This window comes from Camelus ferus, chromosome 19, assembly GCF_009834535.1.
Source record: "Camelus ferus isolate YT-003-E chromosome 19, BCGSAC_Cfer_1.0, whole genome shotgun sequence".
Lineage (NCBI taxonomy): Eukaryota > Metazoa > Chordata > Mammalia > Artiodactyla > Camelidae > Camelus > Camelus ferus.
Window position 1 is genome coordinate 43279387 of NC_045714.1, and position 25136 is coordinate 43304522.

The following is a 25136-nucleotide window of genomic DNA, read 5'->3' on the forward strand; positions in this document are numbered from 1 at the left end:
CCAACTTTCTCCCTTTCCCCTTTCTGAGACAGATACCTGAAATTTTGGTGGCGATTCTGGTGGTGACAGGGGGCCCAAAGCCCTTGGCTGTGCTAGCCTTGATGGTGAAGGAGTAGGTGGTCCCGGGGTACAGACCCACGAAGAGGTGGTGGGTTTCATTCCGCAGCTTGAACACTTTCCCCCTCTGGCTGGAGAGGTCGGCACTTGGGTCCAGTGAGCCAACGGCCTTGTAGTTGATCTACAAGAAGTCAGCAAACAAACACATCAGTGCCTCACCCAGGAAGCAGGTGGGGAGCTCATCTGGAGGAAGATCAGGGAAGGAAAGGAGAAGGCACGTGAGCTCGGTCAGCAAACTCGGCTGTTACCGCCCCCCTTACAGATGGTCCCAGCCTCCGAACTCTCCACAGTTGATGCTCAGGAGCACTGCAGCCCAACAAAAATATAATTTAAGCCACACACACAATTTTCAATTTCCTAGTAGTCACATTAAAAGGACAAAAAAGTAAGAACATAAAGTAAAATTAATTTTAATAATCTTTTGTTGAGCCCATATATGCAAAATATTATCATTTCAACCTGCAATCAACATGAAAAATGTAATGAGATATTTTATACTCTATTATTCATATTAGGTCTTAGAAATCGAGTATGTATTTTACCCTAATGGTGCATCACCATTCGGACTAGCCGCATTTCAATAGCACATTGACCCTGTGTGGCTAGTGGCCACTGCACTGGACCGTGAGGCTGCAGGGCAGTGTCCAAGTATAGCATCCTGATAAGAACTATCTCGAAGGCTGGTTACAAATGCAGCCCACGTGTCCCCCACTCCACACGGTGCTGGTCCGGTGCTTTCTCGTACGTTATCTTGCCTTCCCCCAGACCTTGGGGACATCAGAATATTTATTCTCCTACCCACCTCAAAAAACACCAAAAAGAATATTTATTCTCATTTTAATAATGGAGAAACTGGGGCTCAACAATTTGCATTAAATCAGTGCTTTTCAAAATATGTATGGTGAGAACCAGTTTTCCATTTCTCAATTCCCTGCAGACTCACAATGTTCGAAAGACCACATTGCCCTTGACCCCTCATGGGAGTCTGGCAATAACCAAACTGTCCTGCATGACGTGCAAGGAGGTACATCCACTGATCACGCATGTGGGTGTCACAGCAATGCCAAGGCACTAAAAGGTTTCTTGGGTGCTCACTCTCAACGCCTGCACTCGCCCTGCTGTGAAAGTAACAAGAGAGCTGGCATCCTGGCACTGGTCCCCATGGACCACACTCTGAGTACCTATTTCTAAGCTATACAGTTGTTAAAGAGGCAAACTCAGGATTTTTTGTTTACTTGTTTTATCTAGTTTGTTCTATTAAAAGTGTTTTATTAGAGTATAATGTACATACCGAAAACTATACTGCTGGATGAATTTTTACTAAGGACATGGCCATATAACCAGCACCTGATCAAGAGACACAACATTACCAGACCCAAGATTTTCCCCTCATGCCCCCGTCCAATCCTTTCCCGCCTCCCCCTGCAAGGATACCCTCTATCCTGACTTCTAACAGACAGACAGGCTTTGCCTGGTTTGAACTTTGCATAAGTGGAGTCATCCAGGGGGCACGCTTTACTGCTGGCTTCTCTCACTCAACGTTATGTTTGTGAGATTCACGCATCTACCACGTGCAGCTGCAGACCACGCGTTCTCACGGTTATTCGCTTTTCTATCACTGATGTGAGACTAAACCCAGATGTGCTGGGCTCTGAAACCTGAGTTCTTTACTCCAAACCACCCTGCATGGCCTGAAGACACAGCTCATTAACTGAGCAAAACATTCATGCATTCACTCCTTTCTTTGCTCCTTCGCCAACATGTCCCACATACTCCTGTGTTCTCAGACCTGCACGGAGCGTAACCAGGTCCAAGCAAAAGAACACAAGTGAGGCCCTGTCCTCAATGGTCTTTTGCTCTAGAACGAGGTAAGTCAATTACCCCGGCACCTTGCATCACTTTATCTTCTGTCAAACATGCCCCATGATTGACAGGAAGGCCAAACCCAGGCAGAAAAGGGAACACACCAACTTTACTTCAAAAATTAGCAGTTTGCTATTTCCAGCTAGGGCACCAAACATTCTGGAGGAAGAAGTAACTTGTCTCTCCTGTAGGAAGCAGGAGCAATACAGCAATTGATGCCACACGTCAAGGAAAGAGGCCCAACTTTGCCTGGAACAGAGCGAGCCCAGGAGGAGAATGTGCAGAAGTGAAGAATCTGGGCACTTTGCAAGCAGAGTTGGCGGGGGCCCCCATCCCGCAGGTCCCTGGTGGGCCTGGGCACAGCGGTCCCTCTGGTCACCCTGCCTACTCCAGCCCTGCTCAGAGGTGAGCACTGCAAACAGCTGCCTCTCTTTGAGGGCTTTTTCCAAGGGTGCTCACAGGAAGCGCTGGTAATTCTCACCCCCAGAGACTGGACTGATGGCAGTTGAAATATCCATTCCCCAGGCTCCTCTCTCAGGATAGCCCTGCAGCATCCCAGGGGATTTCTCTGAGGGACGCCACTCCACTCACCTCTAGAGTCAGCTGGCTGGAAAACACACCCATCGCTGGCTACCTTCCTTTCTCGTCTCCACTCCCTAGTGTTTCCCACACTTCTTAGTGAGCTGCTTGTATTCGAATCCTTGTCTCAGACTTTGCATCTGAGAAAGGCCAAAATAAGACCATGTGCTCAGGGAGGTATCTCAGGGGAGAAATGAACTAATACCTGAGAATGATACGGGGTCCGAGCAGAGGAAGCAGTCCAGGTTCTAGGCAGAGGGAACTAACCGGGAGAAGACCTGGGATGGGAAAAGGCTCGGGAGAACTGAGCCTATTGACTGGAGAGTGGTGAGCAAACAGGACAGCTGTGCAGCCGGATTCCAGGTTTTCCCAGCGGCAGAAGAAGGGAGATGTTCGGAGAGCTCTGTCTATGGCTGCTAAGCCCAGGCCACCAGTGAAATGCATCCTTTTGAAATTCTGCCTCTGTCCTCTTCCTTGGCTGGTGGCAACTGCATTGATATACAGACACTGGGTGGTAAAACTCATGCCTTATTTACTAGCCAATTCCTTTTCTGCGCTCCAAATTCAATCCAAAAGCAACTCAATTTCCACCAAGCTGTCAGTATAATATACCGCGTTCCCCTGCTCTCCTAACCTTTCCTGGTATTACAGGGTCCTCACTTACTTGTAATGAAACACTATGAATAAATCAATGTATGTTAATATAGCGCGTCTTCAATTTTTTATGAAGGGCTTCGCCAAATCTAATTCCCACTGCTTTGTCAGAAACAGTCTTTGAAAAATTTAACTTGCAAGTTTTATGAAGTTAGTGGGGGATCAGGCTGGGGAAAGAAAGAAGGAAGGTGAGAAAAACTGAATGGGATGGAGCTGGGACTATAACATACATACCGCAACGTGATTCGCCATCTGGAAGTGGAGACAGAGGAAGCCGTGTTAGAAGAGCAAGTGTAAAATAGGAAGGTAGTGGGGGAAAGAGCACTGAGCTGACAGCAGCCCTGGGCTCCAGGGATGGGGCTCTGGCTGCAACAAAGCCCCCGTGGCCACCCTAGTCTCTTCTGGTCGCTCTCAGTGGGATCCCCAGCCAGAAGCCAGAGTGAGCACCTCCTGACGAGAATGCAGTCACATCGCCCCTTAGAATCAAAAGAGCAATGGTTTTCCGTAGTTTTCAGGATTAAGACCACATTCTTACCCAGTGGTCTCCCGCAGCTCACAGCATGAGCTGGCCTCTCCTGCTTTTCCGCCTTGCATTCCAGGCTTTCCTTCGGTGCCCAGAACAAGCCCTGGTCCCTTTTGCCACAGGGCTGTTGCGCCAGCTATTCTGTCAGTTTAGACACTTTTTTCCTTCCCCATTCTCCCCTTCACCTGGTTAGTGACTCCTCCCCCTTAGATCTCATGTAAAATCACACACTTCACGAGCACCTCCCCTGACTCCCAGGTCCTCCTGTTTCATGTTCCGAGAGTCACACGGCTCTCCTTTGAATCGTTAATTTTACATTTCATCATGCACTTACTCCATTGATGAGTCCACTTTTCCATCAGCTCAGAAGCGGATAAAGTCAAGTCTGAAAGCCAAATCTGGCCCAGCATCTGTTTTTGTAAATAAAACTTTATTGCAACACAGCCAAACCATCCTTTCTGTATTGTCTGCAGCTGTGACTCACTCCAATGGCAGAACTCAGCAGTGTGACAGCAACCCTGTGGCCCACACAGTCGAAGATACTTACTCTCTGGCCCTGTATAGAAGAGTCCACTGAGCCCTGGACTAGACTTTAAGCTCCAACAGGCAAGATCTTATCTGTTTTTCATTCCACATTTCTTCCCCTTGCATGAATAAATGAACGATCCAACCAGATGTGTGGGGCCTGAGCAATCTGCTTAAACTCCTGGAGCCTTAGGTTCTTCAAGGGTGAAATAATCCTCCTAATTCCAGTTGCTATTTTGACTTATGTTGCAGAATGACTCACAGCTTCTTTACTCCTGGAAGGCAGCCCCTTTGCTCAGGAGTAAGGATCCAGGGAGTCCATGAGTGACTTTAGCCTTTGCATCAAGGCTCCAGCTGCCATGGACCAGAGGACAACTTGGGAAGGACAGGCAGCCCTTCTACTGTGGGCTGACGAAAAGCAGGCAAGCGAGGCAGGGAGAAGAGAGGAAAATGATTTCCCTCAAAGAGCTCATTAAGAAGGACCTACTTGTTTCTTGAGGGTGCTTAGCTTGACCCAGGTTGAGCTCCAGGCACAGGCCAGGTATGGGGTTGGACCACAGAGGTCCCGTTTTCTGATAGAGCAGCTAACAAGCTTCTGGTCCCAAGAATGAGATAGTGGATGGTGGTTAAGGGAAGATACGAGATACAGTAGAGCTGAGGGACGTGGCCAGGACTCAGCAGCGGGTGGTCAGAAGATGCAGTTGTGACAGAAACACCACTTGGATTACTCACCATGTGCCAGGCACCATGGAAGGGGCCTCCCATAAAAATCATCTCATTTCATCCTCAAAAAATTGGTGTGGGTTCTTTATGGTTATTCCTTTTCTTCAGGAGAGGTGACACAGTCAAAGTGTGAGCCAGGGCAAGGACAGCTCTGCATGCAATCAGGCAGTTTGCTGGAAGGACAGATGGGAACCCACCACTTGTGAGGTGTTCTCTGCTGCCTTGGCTTCACCATGGTGGGTCCCAAGATGCAGCAAGACCTTGGATAAGTCTGTGAAAACACAGGGGTGCCCTGGAAGGACCAGAGGGCTGTTCAAAGAGCTCATGCCCAAACCGATGACCCCATATTAAAGAAACCCAAATAGCACCCATTGTCAGTGTTGATAGTGTAAACTGGGTCAAGCTGCCCACCTACAGCTTGAAGCTCCAGAAGCATCCTCTATAGCTGAGTGCCCTCCCCTCTTGCTACTATACATGTGGTGTCTTGATCCTAAGCTGTTTGTGGAAGGGGGAGTTTAGCACCCTAAGTTATCCATCCTATCTGCTCCTGACTTTCTCCAAATGATTTCCAGTCCACACTCTGGAGGTCTCAAGATAGTAGTTTTAATAAGGCTACAGGTAAAACAAGACTAACACGGTCAGTTCAATGAACAAAGTGTTAAATGCTTTTTTTTTTTAAACTCAAAACAGTTGGTTAAAATATTTTGTCCCTTTGTTTGACCTACTAAGAAAGTGTTTATAGCATGGTCTTTGCCATCTTTGTGACTTGCAAGGCAAACATACAAAAGGAGGCCAGTTCAAGGTGATCTCCTCTTGTTAGACGTGTACCGTTGACTCTTTGGTTTGCTGACAACTTAGAGATAAAATATGAACACATTCCTTCTGAAGAACCGTGTGAGTGTGCAGATGGCTGCAATGTACACGCCAGTAACTTCTTGGCCCTGGGGCCCTTGTTTTTCCTAGAGAGCTGAGGACTAGAATAACAGCAGGAAAATGATTAAGACCAACATGTGTGCTGCTGTTCCCAGGTCTCTAACACTGTTGAGCCAGGAGGCAGTGCAGGGACTTGCCACTTTTGTGCACAGACAGCTACTGCTTTTGCTTCCATTGAAATTGAATCAATCTCTCCATCAACAGATGCTCACCCAGAACCCATTCTGTGCTGGACTCTGTTCTGAGCTCTTGAGAAACACCAGGTGAAGAAGACCCTGGGGACCAACAGAGGCATTGATGGATATGCAGGAAACCAAGGCCTCTGGGAACACAGATCTCCCAGAGAGAGTGAAGATGGCCTCCCGGAGAAGCTGCAAGAGCCCTGGACTAGGCTAGTGGTCCTCAGCCCAGACTCCAGAGCATGTGCCCTGGGGGCCTTTTAGAAAGTACCAGTGCCTGCACCCACCCCAGACTCACTGAATCGAATGCTTTGGCTGCAAAGGCCTGGGCATCAGTACGTTTTTAAAGTTCACCGGGAGATTCATTTGGGCGGCCAGGGCTGAGAATGCTGGAGCTGAGCCCTACAGCATGAAGGGGAGTAAGCAGAAGAACTGTGAAATGTGGCACATGCCAAGGGAAGGTGTCCGAGAACGGCATGCTGGAAGGAACTGGAAACTTACCATTGCAATATCACAGTGATAACTGCTGAAGGCAGGACTCACTGATGGAGCTAAAGTTGGTTAGTGAAACTAAGGACACGGGATGCTTGCATAGCCTTATCTCTCACCAAATTTAATAAGACCACAAGTTCTTTAATACCCCTCCTCCCAGAAGGTGGAGCCAAATTTCCCTCTCCTTGAGTCTGGGCTGGAACCAGTGACTCACTATGAAAAGGGGGAAGAGTAGCTTTAAAGGGGAGAGATCTGGCAGATGCCAGCTTAACCAAGTGATCAAGTTAAACATGGCCAATGATAAGTCATACTGAGATCAAGGGCCCCCGGTATGTGATGAGAAGGGTACATACCCTCCTTGGTCTTCTTCCCCAGAACCTCAGTCCATTAATGAAGAATATCAGACCAACCCAGCTGAGCACTGGTCAGCACTCAAAAAACTGTCCAGGTCAGAAAGACAAAGAAAGACCAAGAAACTGTCACAGATCAGAGGAGAATATGGAGACCCGACCTTTAAATGCTATGTGGGAACCTAGAAGAGAGAAGCGGACACCTGGGGAAACACGTGGGGAATCTGGAAAAAAAAAAAAAGTCTAGAGTTCAGTCATTATTAATGCACAGATGTGAATTCTCAGTTTTGATAAACATGCCATTGGCTGGTGAGATGTTAACATTCGGGGAAGCTATGTGAAGGGTACAGAACTCTCTGTATTATTTTTGCAACTATTTCTGTAAATTTAGAATTATCTCAAAATAAAAAGCTTAAGAAACCACCACAAAATGTGGCATGCTGGGTGCTGGCACCTGTGAGGTCTCTGTGATGGCAGAACAGCGTCTACAACAAAAATTTAGTGAGCTCTTGACTTGGCCTCGTGCTAGAACTGGAGAGCCTTCATCAACGTGCAGTCCATGGAGGGAGACAGGCCCAGCCACAGGGATGAGTTGTAAAGGCGCATCTAGACTGCTGCTTTGAAGGAAGGGAAAGGGGGTCCGGAAGTCTACTCCAAGAGCATGAAGGTATTAACCAGGTGAAGGAGGCGGGAGAGAAGTGGGAGGGAGTGACGGGAGACAGGAGAGTGAAGGAAGAGGGGATGCCCAGAGAGATGCTCTTGGCCAGGATGGCTACTGGCTTATGAGCGCTTTTGTGCAAACTGGAGAAAGGCATTTCTCTAGGCAGAGGCTGACCCCCTCAAACCCAGTCCCCTACACTTCAGTGAGCTGAAAGTGCCTTTATGAGAAAAAAGGAAAAAGCCTTTCGTTATGTCTGGTCTTGGTCCTCCTGACAGATACAGGAGGTATCTCAGCGCACAGCATCCACTACGCTTAGTGGATTTCATCCCCTTGGTGGTATAATGCACAATCCGCACAGCAGTATGTGGCAGCCCTGTGTTGGGGTCAGGTCATGGGAGCCATTATGTGAATATTCAGGTGCTTGGATTTTATCTTGCGGGCAGTATGGAGTCACTAAAGGGGAGGGGTTCCGCAATGCACCTATACTAAAGAGAAGTGTTACTGAAATTGTGGTCTGTCGACAGAACAGCACCAGCACCAGCTGGGAGCTTGTGTAAGAGGCGGATTCAGAGACCTCCTGCTGGAAGTGTCTGGGGCTGGGCCCAGGAATCTGCATCTTCACAAGTTCTCCAGGTAATTCTCATGCAAGTTGACTTTGGAGAGGCATATGCTCTGGCGAGGGGATGGAGGATGGAACTGGCTGGAGGAACAGGGCCTCTTTAGAGGGCTGGCTCTTCTCCAGGTGACAGGTGACCCAGAAGGCCTGGTTCAGACTGGAAGCTGAGGAGATGGAGAGAAGGGGGCAAATCTGAGAGCTGTTGAGATCTGGCTGGAGATGCAGGAGTAAGGCAGAGCCCACACATGGCACCAGGCCTGACGGGGAAGAGCCTTTTAAGGAAACTACTGGGGGAAGCTCTCTGAATGTCCCCCAGCCTGATCCTGCTGATGTGGCTGACATTCAGGAAGAAGAAGAGGCGGAGAGGGAAGACCACTGGATTTTAGCCTCGCAGAACCTTGCTGAGATCCAGATCTACCACTGACCAAGAGTTGAGTGACTAGGGTACATTTTGTAACCTCACCGGCCAAAGTGCTCTCCTAACAATCGGATGGGGCAGCACACCCCAGGGAAGGCCCTGCCAGGCTCTTCTGGTTCCCAGAGCTGAGCTCCCAGGTCAGAGGCCCAGGCTGTGGGCAGCTTGCAGTCCCAGTGTCTGCCTGGGCTGTGTGACCTCCCAGGTGCTGCCAGCACAGGGAACGCTGCCCACGATCTGCCAGGCATGACAGTCCTGTTGCTGCACTGCAGGGAGCTTGTTCCTGTCTTGTGTGGACTCCCTCAGTTGCCAGGGATCAAAGAGGCATTGCAGAAGAGAAGCAGCTTGTTTGCCCAACACGGCTTCTGCTGACTTCCAATCAATACCCTGCTCTCCAACTCCAGCTGGTTTCCTTGTGGCTCTGGGACCTCACACTAGGAGAAAGCAAGCTCAGACTCCAGCTGATCCAGGTCATTAGTATTCACCACCCAGCAACCAAAACCGCAAGGTTGGCCAGTAGGTGATAATGACAAGAATTAATGCGTATTGAGCGCATATCAAGTATGCCCCGCTCTCTTCCCCAAATCAACACCCTGCTCCTCAGCAACCAGACAGACTTCAGGTAAGCGTCTTTCTGTCAATACACGATCTCTCTGCTAGCATCTCAGTCCATCCAAGTCCAGTCCTCCCCACCGGGCTACTTCTCAGTCTCCTCTTCTCCCACCCTCTGCCCCACATGTTGAATCTGGAGATTCTCTGCTGAGGGGATGGACAATGGACAGGGATATTCTGGCAGCTTCACTCTTTCAAATTGCTCTGAATTTCAAAGATGCCATCAGATTCCCATAACAGGGCCACTATCAACTCTGACGGCTCTAAGCTTTTTCTTCCTAAACTGTCATAATGTAGCTTAATAATATGAGGCTTAAACCTCCTTTCAGCTTTTAATCTCATGCTGGGGTGTCCTGGGTGCTATGATTTTATTACTTTCACAGAAATCTTTTTGCTTAATGAGTCTGTCTAGTGATATTCCCAATTGCTTTTAGTCTGCCTTGCAATATTTCTTGGGTTTCTAAATGTAGGCGGCTTGCCTTCCAACTTCACACTCTGCTGATTTCTGTTCTGCTGAGTTTAACCTGGTTAGGTTGCTAAGTTGCATGACCAATTCTTCTCCAGTTGGCTTTGGCCATGGAGACGTGAGGGATGTTGAATAATCCCTTGACCCTGCTCCCTGGAACCTTGCAACCCCTCCAATAGTCCTTCTGGCAGAGACAGCCTGGGGGAAATCCTTCAATGAGGGCAAGGACTGGACTCTATTTATTCATTGCTATAACAGCCAACCCTCAGCTTGGCATAGAGTAGAAGTCAATGAGGTTTGCCGAATAAATGAGGATTAAGAATGAAAATGTAACAAACTCAGCATGTGGTACAGCTGGGTTTGAAATGAAGTCATTCTAATGCCAAAGTACAGCATTTTCCACCCTGAGCTGCCACCTTACTCTCAACCCTCGGTGCATGTCCACATGTGATCAGTTGCCAGGGAGATGACCGGCTGTGGGTGCCTGCAACCTTCAGGCCCCGGGGCTCTGCAGCGGGTCTGTCTGGGCCTGCCTCCCTACAGAGAGACTAGGCAAGCATCCCTGCCGCTGAGTTCATGCCTGTCTGGCACACAGTTGGTACTCAATTAATCATTAATGAGGCCCAAGTTGGTGAAGCTCTTGTCCCCTTAGGTCTGAGTTTCCAAACCTGTATAAGTAGAAAGCCCCTTCAGCGCTTTCCCATTTTTTATGCATTTAAAAAATGCCAACACAATCTTGGGCACTCCTTGATAAGAGGTGGAACTTATGTCTCCCTCTTGAGTCTAGGAGGACTCATGACCACTTTGACCAATAGAGTATGGAGGAAATGGTGCTGTGTGGCTTCTGAGACTGGGTCATAAAAGGCAATGCGGCTTCTGACCTGTCCACAGGGTCACTCAAGTCCACAGCATCTAAGCTGCTGTGTAAGAACTGCAACCCGCTGGGATGCCATCTGTGAAGAAGCACAGGGGACATGAAAAGGACATGTGTACCTGCTCTGGTCAAAAGTCCCAGCTGAACCCAGTCTCTGAGTCACACGGTCCAGGCACCAGAGTGCTAAGTGAGCGAGTCTCCAGGAGATTCCAGTTCTCAGCTGTCTAGTCACTCCTGCCATTCGAGTCTTCTCGGCTGAGCTCCGAGATGTTGTGGGGCTGAAACGAGCAATGCTTTCCCAAATTCCTGACCCATGGAAGCTGTGAGCATAAGATAAGATTGTGGTTTTATGGCACTAAATTTGGGGGTGGTCTGTTGAGCGGCAGAAGTAACTAGAACACCATTGTCCATTAGACTTCAGGGTTTCTTGAGAGCATGGATACCACTGTATTTACTTTCGTATCCCCGAATGGAAACAAAGCAGGTGCTCAATAAATGCCTGCTACCTTCTTAACCAAGTCATCAATGTTAACAACTCCAGGAAAGAGAAATATGGATGTCAGGTGCCTCCTGATAAGAGGCTCTGGGACAGCATTTCACTTGCTCTGTGGTTTTGAGAAAAAGGCATAACCTGAATTAAAGGATAATCTACACAGTGACTAACCAGTACTCTTCAAAGATGCCAAGGTCACAAAAGACAAATGAAGACTGAGAAGCCATTCCAGATTAGGGAAAACAAAGGCATGATAACAGTAACTGCAATCAATGTAGGATCCTGGATTGAATCTTAGATTAGGAAAAAGGCCGTCAGTGGGAAAACAAAGTAAAACTTAAATAAGGTCTGTGGATTGCAGTATTTATCATACTGTAGTTTATTCATCAATGTTAGTTTCCTGGTTTCAATCATTTCACTATTGTTATATATGATGGTAACATTAGGGGAAACTGGGTGATGGATATATGGGAAATGCACTTATTTTGCAACTTTTCTGTAACTCTAAAATTATTTTTAAATGAAATATTTTCCAAAAGAAAGAAAAATAAATGCATGCTACATTGCCTTGACTGGCTAGTCTGGAACCGTGAAACCACAGGTCAGAAGTCAAAATCTCAACCCTCTGCTTCCCACTTCCATTCAACTCTGCCAGGATCCATGGCAAGCACTGTCCCTGAATTACTCATTCAGTCACCACAATTTTATGGGGCTAGTACCACTATTATCCCTGTGTTACAGATGAGGAGAGTGAGCCTTAGGGAGAAAAAGCAACTCTGCAGGATTCTCACAGCTAGTAAGTGGCAGAGCCAGGCTTGGAACTCAGGCAATGGGGATATAGAACCAACCCGCTTAACCTCGGTGCTCTGCTGGCATCATGAAGAGTGGCCAGGCTGGCTTCCAGGGGCTGGGAGACCAGGAACTCTCTGGTGGGAAAACTGTTGGTTGGAAGATCAGCTGGAGTGAGAGGACACCCCCGGAGTCTCAAAGCACAGGAAGAGCTCCTGGTTAGAGAGTTGGGGACATGGAAGCCAAAGTTAAGGAGAGCTGGGGTGGAAGTAAATTTAGAGATCGGGGGAGATTAGGGGTGACTGAACTTTCCAAGGACCCCAGAGAGTTTCTCCTCCCAGCTTGGAACTTCCAGTCTCCTTGTCAGAAGGTGATGGTGGGAGCAGATTTGAGCAGCCTTTCTGAGGAGAAATCCATTGATCGTATAATCGCACGTTGCGAGTCAGCAGGGAGCTGAAGGCTGAAGTTTCACTCTATCATACTTTCCTTTCATTCAGCATTTTTCTCGTTAAATTAAAATAGAATTGATTTTCTTCCCCACCATCTCTAAATTAGGCATTAGGAAAGGAGAAAGAGGGTGGGCTATTGGAGATCTGAGTGTCAGTTCAATCCAGCGGGACAGCGTTTGTAAGATGTTTTATTAGCCCCAATTACTAAGGGAAGGTTTCGTGAAGGTCTTTTTTTGTTGTTGTTGTTCTATTTCCACCTTCCCAAAAGAGATGAAAGCTTTTGTTTTTCTCCCTTTTTGGTTCAAATGATCACATATTCTTACACTCTCTTCTGCTGGTCTCAGGTGAGAAGCTCTTTTTCTCATCTCACCCCATGTGGCATTTCCCCAGAAGCAGACACACAGCGGGTGACATTGCTATTTATGAAACTAACATTTCTGGTGAGATAGGCCATTAGGGAGCCCACACCCTACTATTCCGTGGTGACCCTGGGTCCTCAGCTGGGTCCAGAATGGAACTTCACAGCTGGAGGGAGCTTTTCCATTTACAAACACTCAGGGGCAACAAAGACTCGGAGAGGTTAAGAGGCTTGTCTAGGGTCACACAGCAAGCGAATCTTCTCTCAGGAGGCAGCTGTGGGATAATGAACCAGCTTGGGAGGGAGTCGGAAAACCTGGGTGCAAACCCTGATGCTGCCTCTTAACAGATGGTTGCCTGGAGCAGCACTGCCCTCTAGAAATAGAATGTAAGCCACATTTGCAATTTTATGTTTCCTAAGAGCCACATTGAAAAGCAGTTTAAAAGAAGCAGGTGATACTACCTTTAAAAATAAATATTCTTTAACCTAAGATATCCACAATGTTATTATTTCAACATATGGTCAATGCACAATTACTAATGAGATATTTCACACTTTGTTTTCCCACTGTTTGAGATCTGGTGTGTGTCTTACCACTTCTCGCACATCTTGATTTGGACTCGTCACAGATCAAGTGCTCAGCAGTCAAGTGTAACTCGTACAACTTCCCCCATGAAATTTTATTCTACAAGGATGTCATATAGCTGTGTATGGACTCTACACATATCTGCATAGCTCCTTATGTACTTTATGGATATCCATATGAAGAAGATTTGGCTCACTACCCCCATCCCAAGAACAAATTTTCACCTCTTGGGGGGTGACAGCAACCTTGTGAAGAATTCATGGCCTAGAGAAAAGGAATATATGTATGTATATGTATAACTGAAATATTATACTGCATACCAGAAATTAATTGATGCAACATTATAAATGGACATGTGAGGAGGACGAGGAAGAAGAGGAGGAAGGGGGAAAGAGGGGGAGGGGGAAGGAGAAGGAAGAAGGAGGAAGAAGGAGAAGGAGGAGGAGGAGGCAGAGGAGGAGGCGGAGGCAGAGGCGGTGGCGGAGGTGGCAGAGGAGGAGAAGACGAAGAAGGAGAAGAGGAAGGAGGAGAAGAGGAAGAAGGAGAAGAGGAAGGAGGAGGAGGAGAAGGAGGCATGGTCTAGAACCAGTAGTAATAGCCCCGAGCTTTGGGTTCCCACCTGTAAAATACAGATTCGTGAGTGGACAAGATGAGGCAGGTTTTGTGGGAACACACCTAGTAGTGCCAAATGTGGCGCTGATGTTAAGAATCAAGCTGACCTGGTGTCCAACACATTGCTCCCTCCCGTGTGGGGGGTGGTGTCCAGAAGTTAGGCCCCTCCCTTTGCAGGTACAAAGTATGTGACTAAAAGGCACTGGGTGTGTCATGTGGGAGGTGGAAAGAATCATTCCACTGATTTGGATGAAAGCGTCTTCATTGAACGAGATCAAAATTTGAATGAAAGACATTTGTTAAAGTAACAGCAACTGAAATACTTTCCGAAGTGTTCTGAATAGAAACACAGAAACATGCCCATGTTTGGCCTGGTTTCTCATCTTATCACTGTATTGCTGGGTTCATCGTTAGCCTCAGGTGGGGTGATGAGGTGAGTCGCTCAGTCACGCCTCAGGCTGCCTAACCTGTGTGAGGGCCGGGGAGTCCTTCATCAGTTACTGCCTCTCTGGGTCAGGCTCTTTCCTTCAGAAACGAAAAATCCAGAGGCTTGGATTTTGCCTCCAGAGAAAGAATCAGGAACTGTTAAGAGTGCTCCAACCACACATGGGAGCCTTAGAAGTGGGGGTCCACTACCTGTCTCTAATTCTGGGTGCCCCTGAGGAACGTTAATGGTGTCCCACACCCTCTCTGTCCTGAACTGTGTGTGAAAAGCTACTCTCCATCCCCTGAATCATTGTTGCTCTTTCTGAGTCAAGGGAGTCCATGGTGCCGTGGACACGTCTGCCCTCGATAGCTCAGGGGATAGAGGCTGTGTGAGGCCAAAGGGTGGGTTGGAGCTCAAAGGCCCAGAGGTGGTGGGGGCCAGAGTTTGTCCCACTGCAGGCTGTAGAACTACACTCTCCGAAGCAGGTGGCAGGGAAATCCACAATCCAGCCCAGAGAAAAGTCAGCGTGCAGAGAAAGGAGGAGGGGGCACACAGACCAAAGGAGGCAGGAGGCAAAGAGAATGGAGAAGAGAGAGAAAGAGAAAGCTGGATGCCTGACTTTCCAATTACACGTCCATGATGCCAGATCTGTTCTCATCCACTGCCCAGGACTGTCTGTAAAGTCAACCTGAACTATTTTGATGGACTTTGGTTTCTTAAAAGTACACTTCCCTGATGAAAAGATGTCTTCTAAATAATCACCTCATTTGGATCTTCAGTCCTTTCCTTGCTCTTTCCTCAGCAAACAGCCCAAAGATACTGGCTCCCTAGCTCAGCAGCTCCTCTGTGTCTGCTCCTCAGTCTGTGCCCAGGGAGCACTCTTCCCCATCCCAGGTCCTGCACCCTGCCCGCCACGAGGCACGGATTCCCCCCAAGTGCAGACTCCAAATCCTATTAATTCAAGTGGGCACCTGGTGTTCCCCAAGGCAGCGCAGCTTGTCCAGGAAGCAGAGCCGGATGCCAGCGCCTTCACTTCACTGCCAGGTAATTCCCGGGGGGACACTGGCCAAGAAGCCGCTGTGTGCCGATAAGGACTTCTCTGCTTTGTCAGAATTTTCAGGCACCAGTTCCAGATAAAGGCCAGTGACAGGATGGCACCTGTGCCAGGTGTGAAGTCTTCCTCTTGAGCCACACATGCTCACAGGCGTGCCACACCTCCCACCTGACCATGTCCGTGGCAGAGGATGGGACACACCCTCAGGAGGCTGGGTTTCTGCTGCTCTTCCCCCAAGCAATACTAGCCCTGCTCACCCCTTCCCAAAGCAGGAGACGGCTTTCCTGCAGGGGTTAAGATGGGGGCTCTGCCACCTACTAGCTGTGAGACTTTGGACAAGCTGCTTAGCGTCTCGGTGCCTCAATTTCCTCATCTGTTAAATGGGGATAATGAAGTCCCTACCTCAGAGGTCTGAATGAGGAAAAGGCTGAGCTAATACCGTAAAGCCCTTAGAACAGTGCCTGGGACACAGTACGCACTCAATAAATGCATCTCCTGTAATTAGTGGGAAAGGGTTTAAGGCCTTCAGTGATTCTCCATCACTCTTAGGGTAAAACAGCTATCTACACAGTGGCCCATAGATCTGGCCCTGCTGTCATTCCTTCACCATCTCAGTGAATGCATGTCCCCTTGATCTTGCACTTGGGCGACCCTAGGCTTCTCCCTTCACCTGGTGCTGGCTCTGCATCTTCCATCATTGGGCGAGTGGCCATGCCATTCCCTCTGCACAGCATTTCACTACTGGATAGGAAAGGAATGAGGACATAAAAAAGACACCACCATGGGCCAACATTTTCTTTGTGACTCAGGTTCTAAGAACTGTTAACTCAGTCTTAATGTCTCACACAGTTTCTTCTCCCACTTTTACACTACAATCTACACATCTACAGAGAGTACACTAAGAAAACGCAATTGACACTCTACGTCAAATCCTCCCCTAAAGATACCTGGGAAGCAAATATTCCCAACCCATCTTACATATGCAGTTTCACATTTATTTGTTTGCCTCTCTGACGAGTACGCGCCACTTGAACCAGCCTCTAAGCAGCATGCAAGCAGGGACCATATCTGCTGTATGCATGGCAGTAGCCCTAGCTTCTAGGGCACAGAGAAGATGCTCAATAAATACATGTTGAATTAATGAATAAGCCTCAGCTTTAGTGCCCAGGGTTGTCTTCCAGCCCCAAACTGCCAAGTCCAGTGCTTGAAATTCTAGCCTACTCCCCAGTTCAAGGAAAAGAGAGTTAGCAACCTCAGCCACACTGGCTAGTAAGTTCCGGAATCAGTCTTTTCATAAAGGAATGCATTGACAGTTGTGTTCAGGTAAGTTGCTGGATCTGAGTTTTCCTACCCCTGCCTAGGTGAACCGGAAAGGAAGACTGGGATCACCTTGGAAGGATCAGGTGGGGGTGGTCGAGGCTGAGGTTCCAAGTAAGTTTGTCTAGAATGTGGCCAGGGCATCAGCATTTTTGGCAGGCTTCCCTACTCCTGAGATTTTGATGCAGTTTGCTGTCGGGCTTTTGGGGGAGAAGATGTGGATACCTGAGAGACCTGGCACTGGGAGCTTCAAAGGTCCTTTACTTCCCTACGAATCTAAGATATAAGGAAGGAATAGTGGGTCCAAACTTCGAAGATGAGAAGCCACCCCAGACCTTGGCTATGTTCCCAACCAAAGAAGGGTAATTACAGACAGACCAGCAAGAGCACTGGTCAGGAAATAGGAATTCTCGATTGGAGAGAAAGAGGAATTCTGGAAATTGGTAAAAAGAAGACAGAGTTTGCTCAATTTTGATCATGGGTCCTAAGTTCCATTTAGAGGACATCTCAATAGTGTATTAAAATAACATTGAGATTCATGTGGAAGCAACTCAAGTGTCCACTGATGAGTGAATGGATAAACAAACTGTGGTATGTACCTGTAACAGGTCATTATTCAGCCCTAAAAAGGAGGGAAATTCTGACACAAGCTACCACATGGATGAACTTCGAGGACATTATGCTAAGTTTTCTTAGCCAGTCACAAAAAGACAAATATTGACAAATAATGACAGCACTTAAATGAGGGACATTGAGCAATCAGATTGATGGAGATAGGAAAGAGAATGGCAGTTGCCAGGGGGTGAGGGGATCCAGGAAAACAGAGGTATCATTTAATGGGCACAAAGCTTCAATTTTACAAGATGAAAAGTGCTCTGGAGATGGGTGGTAGTGGTGGTTGCACAACGTTGTCAATGTATTTAACCAATGAAGTGTGCACTTAAAAATGAGTAAGATGGTAAATTTTGTCATGTGTATTATACCACATTAAAAAAAATTGGAAAAACAAAATAAAACACTATGTCTTCAAATGCTGATAAGAAAAAATGACAGCGATCCCAGGCAAGGTAGAGCACATGGAGGACACTTACAACTTTCTGCACACTTACAGTGTGCCTGACTCTATGTGAGGCTCCCCAGGATACACTGTATTATTTAGTTTGCAGAGTAGCACTGTGAGATAAGTACTACTCTTTCAATTTACTGCTGAGGAGACAGGCTCAGAGAGGGTGAGTGACTTCATTTAGGTCACAGAGTGAGTGACACACTCCCTGGCTGGGCTCTGGCTCCTGTCCATAGAGCAGGCTTGTATGTGTCACCAAAGGAAACATCTGAGGACAGAATTACGGGACTATCAGCTCATAAATATTCATGTTTAATCCTATTTCAGGCAGAGGCTTAGGGTTTCTCAATATTTAGATTTTCATTTGTAAACTTACAGGATTCTGCTATTGACAGGAACTCTCCAAGGAAGCAGAATTCACTCCTTTTTGATTGTCATGTCCCCAAATGACCTTTCTGCTGTGTCAATGCTTCTAACAGCTTTGAAGCTAACACGCCAGCAGCCAGCAGCCTCTGATGTTAAATGAATCTGTTGATGCCAATATTAATTTGCAGGAGCAATAATAGAAATCATGGACATATGTATAGAGCTTTGCCATTTACAAACTACAGACCCGACTTGACCCCGACCACGGCTCTGGGTCGGGGGCAGAATGGCGGCGACACCCCATGATAGAGTGTGGGGAGGAGAAGAAAGCCATGCCTGTACCAACACCAGGAAGTGAGAGATCAGATCTCACATGTACACCATCTGATTATCCAAGGTCAGTGGTCAGGGCACCACCCCACCTCTCCTGAAACTCATGCAGGCCAAGGAAGACAGCGAGGCCACCTCACAGCATGAGTCATGCAGCACCCAGGGAGAATTCCAAGCTGAGGGGTGGTGGGGAGGGGCCCGTGACCCTCTTTGGGGAGCTACTCTTGCCCCGGGCATGGGGGGAGGGTATAGGGGGACAAGTAACAGCCCAAGGAGCAGAAATGAAAGCTACTGCAAGTCTGCTCCCAAGAATATGCACCTCCTTAAATTCTGTGCCCTGGGTACCTCACTGGCCTCACCCCAGTCCATCACATCTGAACAAGAATGTGGTGATCTCAGAGAGTGTTCAACTTCTGTCCAGCCCCAGGGAAACCCTGCAGCGTCCCTCAGGAGACAGCATCCCTGTACTGGCCCTGCCCCATCTTCTCACTCTCAGCACTCCTTTATTTTCTCTTATAAACCTTACAGAAGCAGGGTCTGTTGTGCTTTGAGGTTCAAGGAGAAACCTGGATGTGGTCTGTGGACAAGGAGAAACCTCCCTCAATTAAAAAGTCAAATGTAAAATAAATGAAATCATATAGTAAATAGCAGTAAATAAAGGTGACTAGTTGTTTGGTCTGGACTTTTTAAACATGCAAGGAAGTGCAAGAAATGTACCTTAAAAATAGAGAAATAGAGTTTAAAATCAGGTTTTAAAAATTGTTAAAATCTACCATCAACACCATTAAAAGGAAAACAACAGAATGGGAAACACATAAATAGATACAGCAGAGAAAGTCAATGTCCTTAATACAAAAAAGTTCCTACAAATCAAGAAAAGGATGAACATGCAAATAGGAAACAAGTGATAAATCACATGGACAGGAAATTCTCGAGGGTATATATCAATGTGGAGACAAGAAATTCAATCTCACTAGAAATCAAAGTTAACATGCAAAGTTAAGTTAGATACCTAGGTTTACTCTTCTAAGTAATAAGAATTTTAAATGATAAAAGAGTTTTGCCAGAGTGAGAGTTACAGGCAGTTTCGTGTATTGCTTGTGGGGTTGTAAGTCTCTTTTGGGAGCTGATCTCATGGCTGGAAGCCTCCTTCAGGAAGTGAGTAACACCAGAGGCTGACAGAGAGCAGAACTATAACAAAACTGAATCAATAACCAAGAAAAAACAAAACAAAACTACAGACCAGAATATATATATAATATCTATTTAAGAATAATATACGCCTACCAAGAAGAGCCTGTTCCAGAAATTCAAGAATTAATACAGTTAAGAGTCTCCTGATGTCATTAGTCTTATCCATAGGTCAAAGTTCATTGCCAAAAATGTCAAAACGTATTTGACAAAATTCAACATCCATTTACACAGAAAAAGCAATGTATCTGCAAGCTAGGAAAGAAAGAAGGCTTTCCTAACGGGAAGGAAAAGTCAGGTCCTGTATCCAGTCATCTGTTGTTTCCCCACCATGTGCCAGGGGATACAATGGGAGCGAGACAAAGAATTTGCCCACTGGAGGTTACATTCTAGTAGGGAAGAAAGGTGGTGACCAAGGAAACAAATTAAAGTATATTTTAAAAGGAAATGAGCGATAGGTGCCATAAGGGAAATCAGGATGGGGGCTTGGAGAGATTAATAATCAACCTCACGTTTAGTGGTGAAGGAGTCAGGACAGTCTCATAAAGGTCAGACCTATGGAAGGGGTTGCCTGCTCAGACCACTATCCAACACTGCTCTCAGAATGCAAGCACTCGGAATTAAGTAAACAAGCAAACAACAGCAGCGATAAAGCAGGATGGGGAGGTGTAGCGATGACAAACTATTTTGAAGGAAAAGAGGGAAAGCTATACAAATTAAAATCGTTTCAGAATCCAGAGACTGCGTTTTGCCAACAGCAAACTATCACAGTGGATGGGGGAAACTGCATCCTCTATTCTACCAGAGAACTGATGAACAGGGCTGAAAAGCTATGCGCTTGCTGGATGGGACCCAAAACACGCCCACCCTGCAGGGGAGAAATAACAATTCCAAGTTCCAAGAGCAGGAGGAGAGACATTTTAAAGTTGATTCAGTGCAAAACTATCTCCAAAATGTCATCAGGAAAGAATCTTCCTCACACTGACTAACCCTCACCACACTCTAAGGAGCCTCCTATCAACGAATACTCTTTCCCTAGGAGACGTCTCTGAAAAATGTACCCTCTCCAGGCTACAGCTGGTTGCATGCGGTGACAGTGATCAATGGCTCCGTTACATGGATTTGTTTTTTGTTCCATTCTGTCCACCAGACAGTCCAGCTGCCTGTTTGGAACAGACACGCCAGGATGCTCCTGGCCACGAACACAGCGGCCTCTCTGGGAGTAGTCCACACCAGACCCCAACCCTCACCCCAGTCAGGGAACCCTCACTTTTTCGCTAGCCCCTTCGGAAAAGCAGGACCCAGGAGGCACAATGGTTAGGAGCCCAGACTTTGGTGCTGGACAGACGCTGGCACTGCTGATGACACGAAACAGGAGGAAGAAGCTACTGAGCAGACTGGGGCAAAGAATTCCAGCAGGAGGAACAGCCTGAGGAAAGACACCGAGTCACGAAAGCCCAGGGAGCTGGAAGAATGCTGAGAAATTCCACGCAGTGGAGGATGTGTAGGGGCGAGGAGGCAGAGTGGTGAGCTGGGGTCAGATAGTGAAGGGCCTTAAAAGGCACGGTAAAGGGTTCACGCTCTAGGACAGAAGCAGCGGGACGGCGACTCAGGAATTAAACCAGACGGTGACATTATCGTCGTGTCCTTTTTAAAGAAAGAACACAGTGGTGATAGGTCAAATCCCTGCAAAGAGAAGATACAGAGCAAGAGAGGAAGCGAGGCTGTCAGCTGCTTGTCTCTGAGTTCGTTTTGCAATTACCACCTTGCTTTGATACCCTGGATGCACTGGATGCATGCCATTTTTACCACTGTGTTTCCTTTCCAGCGAGGCCCCGCGCTCACGGTGCACAAGGCCACGGAGAGAGAGCTCCCAAGGGTACTAACATCCCTCACCTGTGCTTAACAGCCATTGCCAGAAACACTGACAGGCGACAGCAGTCAGGCATAGGGTGGAGTTGCACACGGATAAGCAGAAAGTCAAGGAGATCCATCCATGAGCTCAGATGGGCTCGTGGCACACCTGGGCTCAGGGTAAGTGCTAAGGCCAGAAATCTTCGGGCAGGAGGCGCCCATGGAATTCAGGTTGAACGTTCCCAGGGGGAAGAGATGCCCAAACCATGGTCCCCCTGGACAGGTGCTGGTCTGTTGTCCCCCAAGATACTCCCCACTTCACATACATGCACACGCATACACACACATGCATGCACATCACATAATATCAACAAATATTCTTTTATAAGTTTGTGGACAAAGGCTACAAATCCAGATTCAACCTCTGGTATCTGTCTAGCCAGCTCCACATGCCTCCCTGAAGACCCCTGCCTCTCACAGCATCTTTGTCTTGGCCCCCACAGAAAGGAAGCTGCCCTCCTAGCTTGCTGTTCACACTCATGTATCTGAGTTCACACTCACAGAGCTGAATCCCCTGCCTGACCCAAGGGGGAAGAGCACTGTCTGCTGTATTTCCGACGGGGCTGTAAGGACTAAATGTCACCACAGATTCATGGGCATTTTCAGTGCTTTCCAGCCTCCACCATGTAACCAGACCAGACTCTGCTTCCATGGGCCTGGGGTGGGGCCTGAGATTCTGCATTTCTAACACATTCCCAGATGCTCCACGGACCATCTCTGGCACACAGGTTCTAAATAGTAACAGGCTCTCAGCTGCAAGTTCTTGGGACCAACTTGAAAGGACACTGGACTTGAAATAAATGACCCAGACCTAAAATCCTGTGCTGCCACTTGTTAGCCTTGTGACAATACAGGAGACCTTTCCTAGCTCTGTGCCTCAATTCCCTGCCTGCAGATAATGCCTGCAGAAGGCATGGAGAAGATGGAGGACCAGGGCAGTAAATACTGGGGGCTGTGGAGGACAGGGAGGAAGTGGAAGAGGGGAAAGTGGCGGCTGTAGCACTATTATTTGCAACAGTAACAGCACAGGCAGAACGAGCAGTGATGGAATTACCAGTCCTGTAGCGGCATGGGGGGGGGGGTGCAGAGGGAAAAGTAGTCTCATAACTTAGAGCACAGAGCAGTACTCTAGGGGGCGCAGTACTGGGGGGTCCTACATCACGGAGAGCGTCAGCAGCAGAGGTGAGGGCAAAACAGAAGGAGGAACAGATACGGTAGATCTCACCACTGAAGAATCCAGACTCTGGAGCCAAAGGGCCTGAATTTAAATAGCCAGACTTCTGATTAGCTGTGTGACCTTGAGGAAGTTGTTTGATGTTTCTGGGCCTCAGTTTCTTTGTTTGCATACTGGCACCTATCTTGCGGGGTGGTTGTGAAGGTTAAATGAGTTAGCATCCACAAAGGAGAAGGCAGGCTGTAGGGGACAGGGGCCAGGGGCCAGGCTGCTAGAGACAGGATATGAATTATTCTACATCCAAAGAAGGCTGCTGAAATGGACTCCCCTTCCCCGGGTCTGCAGTGACATGCTGCACCACGACAGTAGGAATTTTATCTACAGGAATCCCTTATTTCCTGCATTGGCAGCCTGCCTGTGGAGTCTTAGGGCTGGTGGACCTCAGCAGGGCATCCAGGAGGCTGCAGGCTCAGCCAGAGCCCAGTGCCTTTTGCCTTGCCTGAGCAGCAGAGAGGGGAAGAAAAGTCATGATACACATGAGGGGAAAGCTTTGAAGTATTAGCCAAAGTCTTTTTGCTCTTCTGGGTCTTTCCCTTCCCCTGGTCCCCTCTTCAAACAAAATGATCAAGTCTCTACTTTGCTGATGGCCTCAAAGGAACGGTGTGGCAGGTAGAGCACCTTACTTTGTATAATCATGAAGATTTTTCCCTCTTTGGGAAGTTGGAGGAAGGCGTCATTGCCTTGACCCTTAGGTACCCCAATGTTCTGTTCGTGGCAGGAGATTCCCGGTTATACAAAGAAGGAAATGCTCCTGTTCAGGTTTTCCCGCCATGAGTGGAGCAGAGGAACAATGAAGTGATGAAATGAGGTGTGTATTACAAAGCTTCAGGTACCCGGCAGCAGAGCATGGGGGAAAGAATATAAGCTCTGTGAGGGCAGGGACCCGGCTGTCTTATTCTGGTGCCTAGAGGCATAGAGTGAGCTACTGAATACATTAGGGGTCTTGGATTCTTTCCTCAACCCTGATGCCAATATACTGTATGACTCTGAGCAGATCACTCTCCTTTTCTTGGCTTCAATTCCTTCACGTGTCATTGAAGTTCCTTTCAAGCTCTGTTAATTTCTCTCCTGATGCCCTATTTTTTTTCTTTGCAACCTGATATTCTCTTGATCATTAATTGTTTGCCCATGTTCTGTCTCTCCACTAGACTGAATCTCTATGTGATGATGCAACTTGCCATCTTGCTCAACCCCACCCTCCCAACACTTTTCACAAAGCTGATGGATTTCTTCACTCAGTGAATATCTGTTGAATGAAGGAAGGGATGGGTGAGGTCTGTTTTCTTAAGATCACAAGAGGCATCATCATGCAGAGATTAAGATACAGGCTCGAGGTTCAGACTGCCTATGTCTGAACCTCAATCCCACCACTTACTGGCTTTGAGACCTTCTGCAAATTGATAACTCCTTGAGGCTTAGTTTCATCATCTGTACAGTGGAGATACAAATGGTATTCACCTCATAGGACTGTGAAAAGATTACATAAGGTAACTCACGCAAAACTCATAGACTAGTCCTGACGTATAGTAAGTACCTACTACTTACCAGCCATGATAATGGGACTGTCATTGCTTATTAATTACCTAGGTAATTCGGAGGAAAAAGAAATTCCTTGAGAATTCCAGACATGAGTTGACAGATGTAGTATTAAGTCATCCTGCTTCAGCTCCAAGATGACCATTACACACTTTGGGCTCCTACTGTCCACCCACACCTTCACTTTTCCACTTGGAATCCCATGCTTCATGCTTAACTTGCAATGCCTTCGCCTCTGCCCTTAGGCTCTAATCTCTTTGGTGTGTCAGACCTCCCCAGTCTCACGTCTATCATTCTTATCCCGCCTCTCCTTGTTCTAGTGAAGTGCCTCTGGGCTTTGGCATATGGTGTCCCCCCCATCTGCAATGGACTTGTCATTATTCTCCAACTGACTAACTCCTGGTCACTGTTCAAGACCCAAGTCAGGCCCCTGTATTGCAGGAAGATTTCTCTGAACCCCTAGGTTGGTGAAACACACATGACAAAGTTCTATTCATTTTCCTACAGCAAATAAAAATCCCAATTATTTCATCAAGACAGAAAACAAAAACAAAGAAAAACTAGAAGGAGTGCTTTGGTAAAATTCAATTGACTATGACACCCCAATCACACCATCTTGTGGGGAGACCTAGAACTTGGACCCAAATCTGGGTGCCCACAGACCCTCTCACTCTGCCATTCCTAGGGCTGCCTGAGCCTGCATGGGGCACCCGGAGCGCACGCTTTCACTCCACCTCTTCCCGTTGCTAAAGAGGAGTTAATATGCCAGGTACTTCCCTTCTCGGCCTTGGCCCTGGCTGGGTGATTGGGAAAATGAAACAGAATGGCCAAGGCT

At 47.5% G+C, this 25136-nt stretch overlaps 1 protein-coding gene across 1 annotated transcript in view; it reads right to left on the reverse strand.

Annotated features, from left to right (window-relative positions):
• The window catches only part of LOC102512389 (protein tyrosine phosphatase receptor type T), a 338884-nt gene that overhangs the window by 245518 nt on the left and 68230 nt on the right, over positions 1 to 25136 (reverse strand). The window contains exon 3 of the mRNA XM_032462324.1: positions 37 to 238. Within this exon, the coding sequence (XP_032318215.1) occupies positions 37 to 238 (202 nt within the window). The remainder of the gene's footprint in view (positions 1 to 36; positions 239 to 25136) is intronic.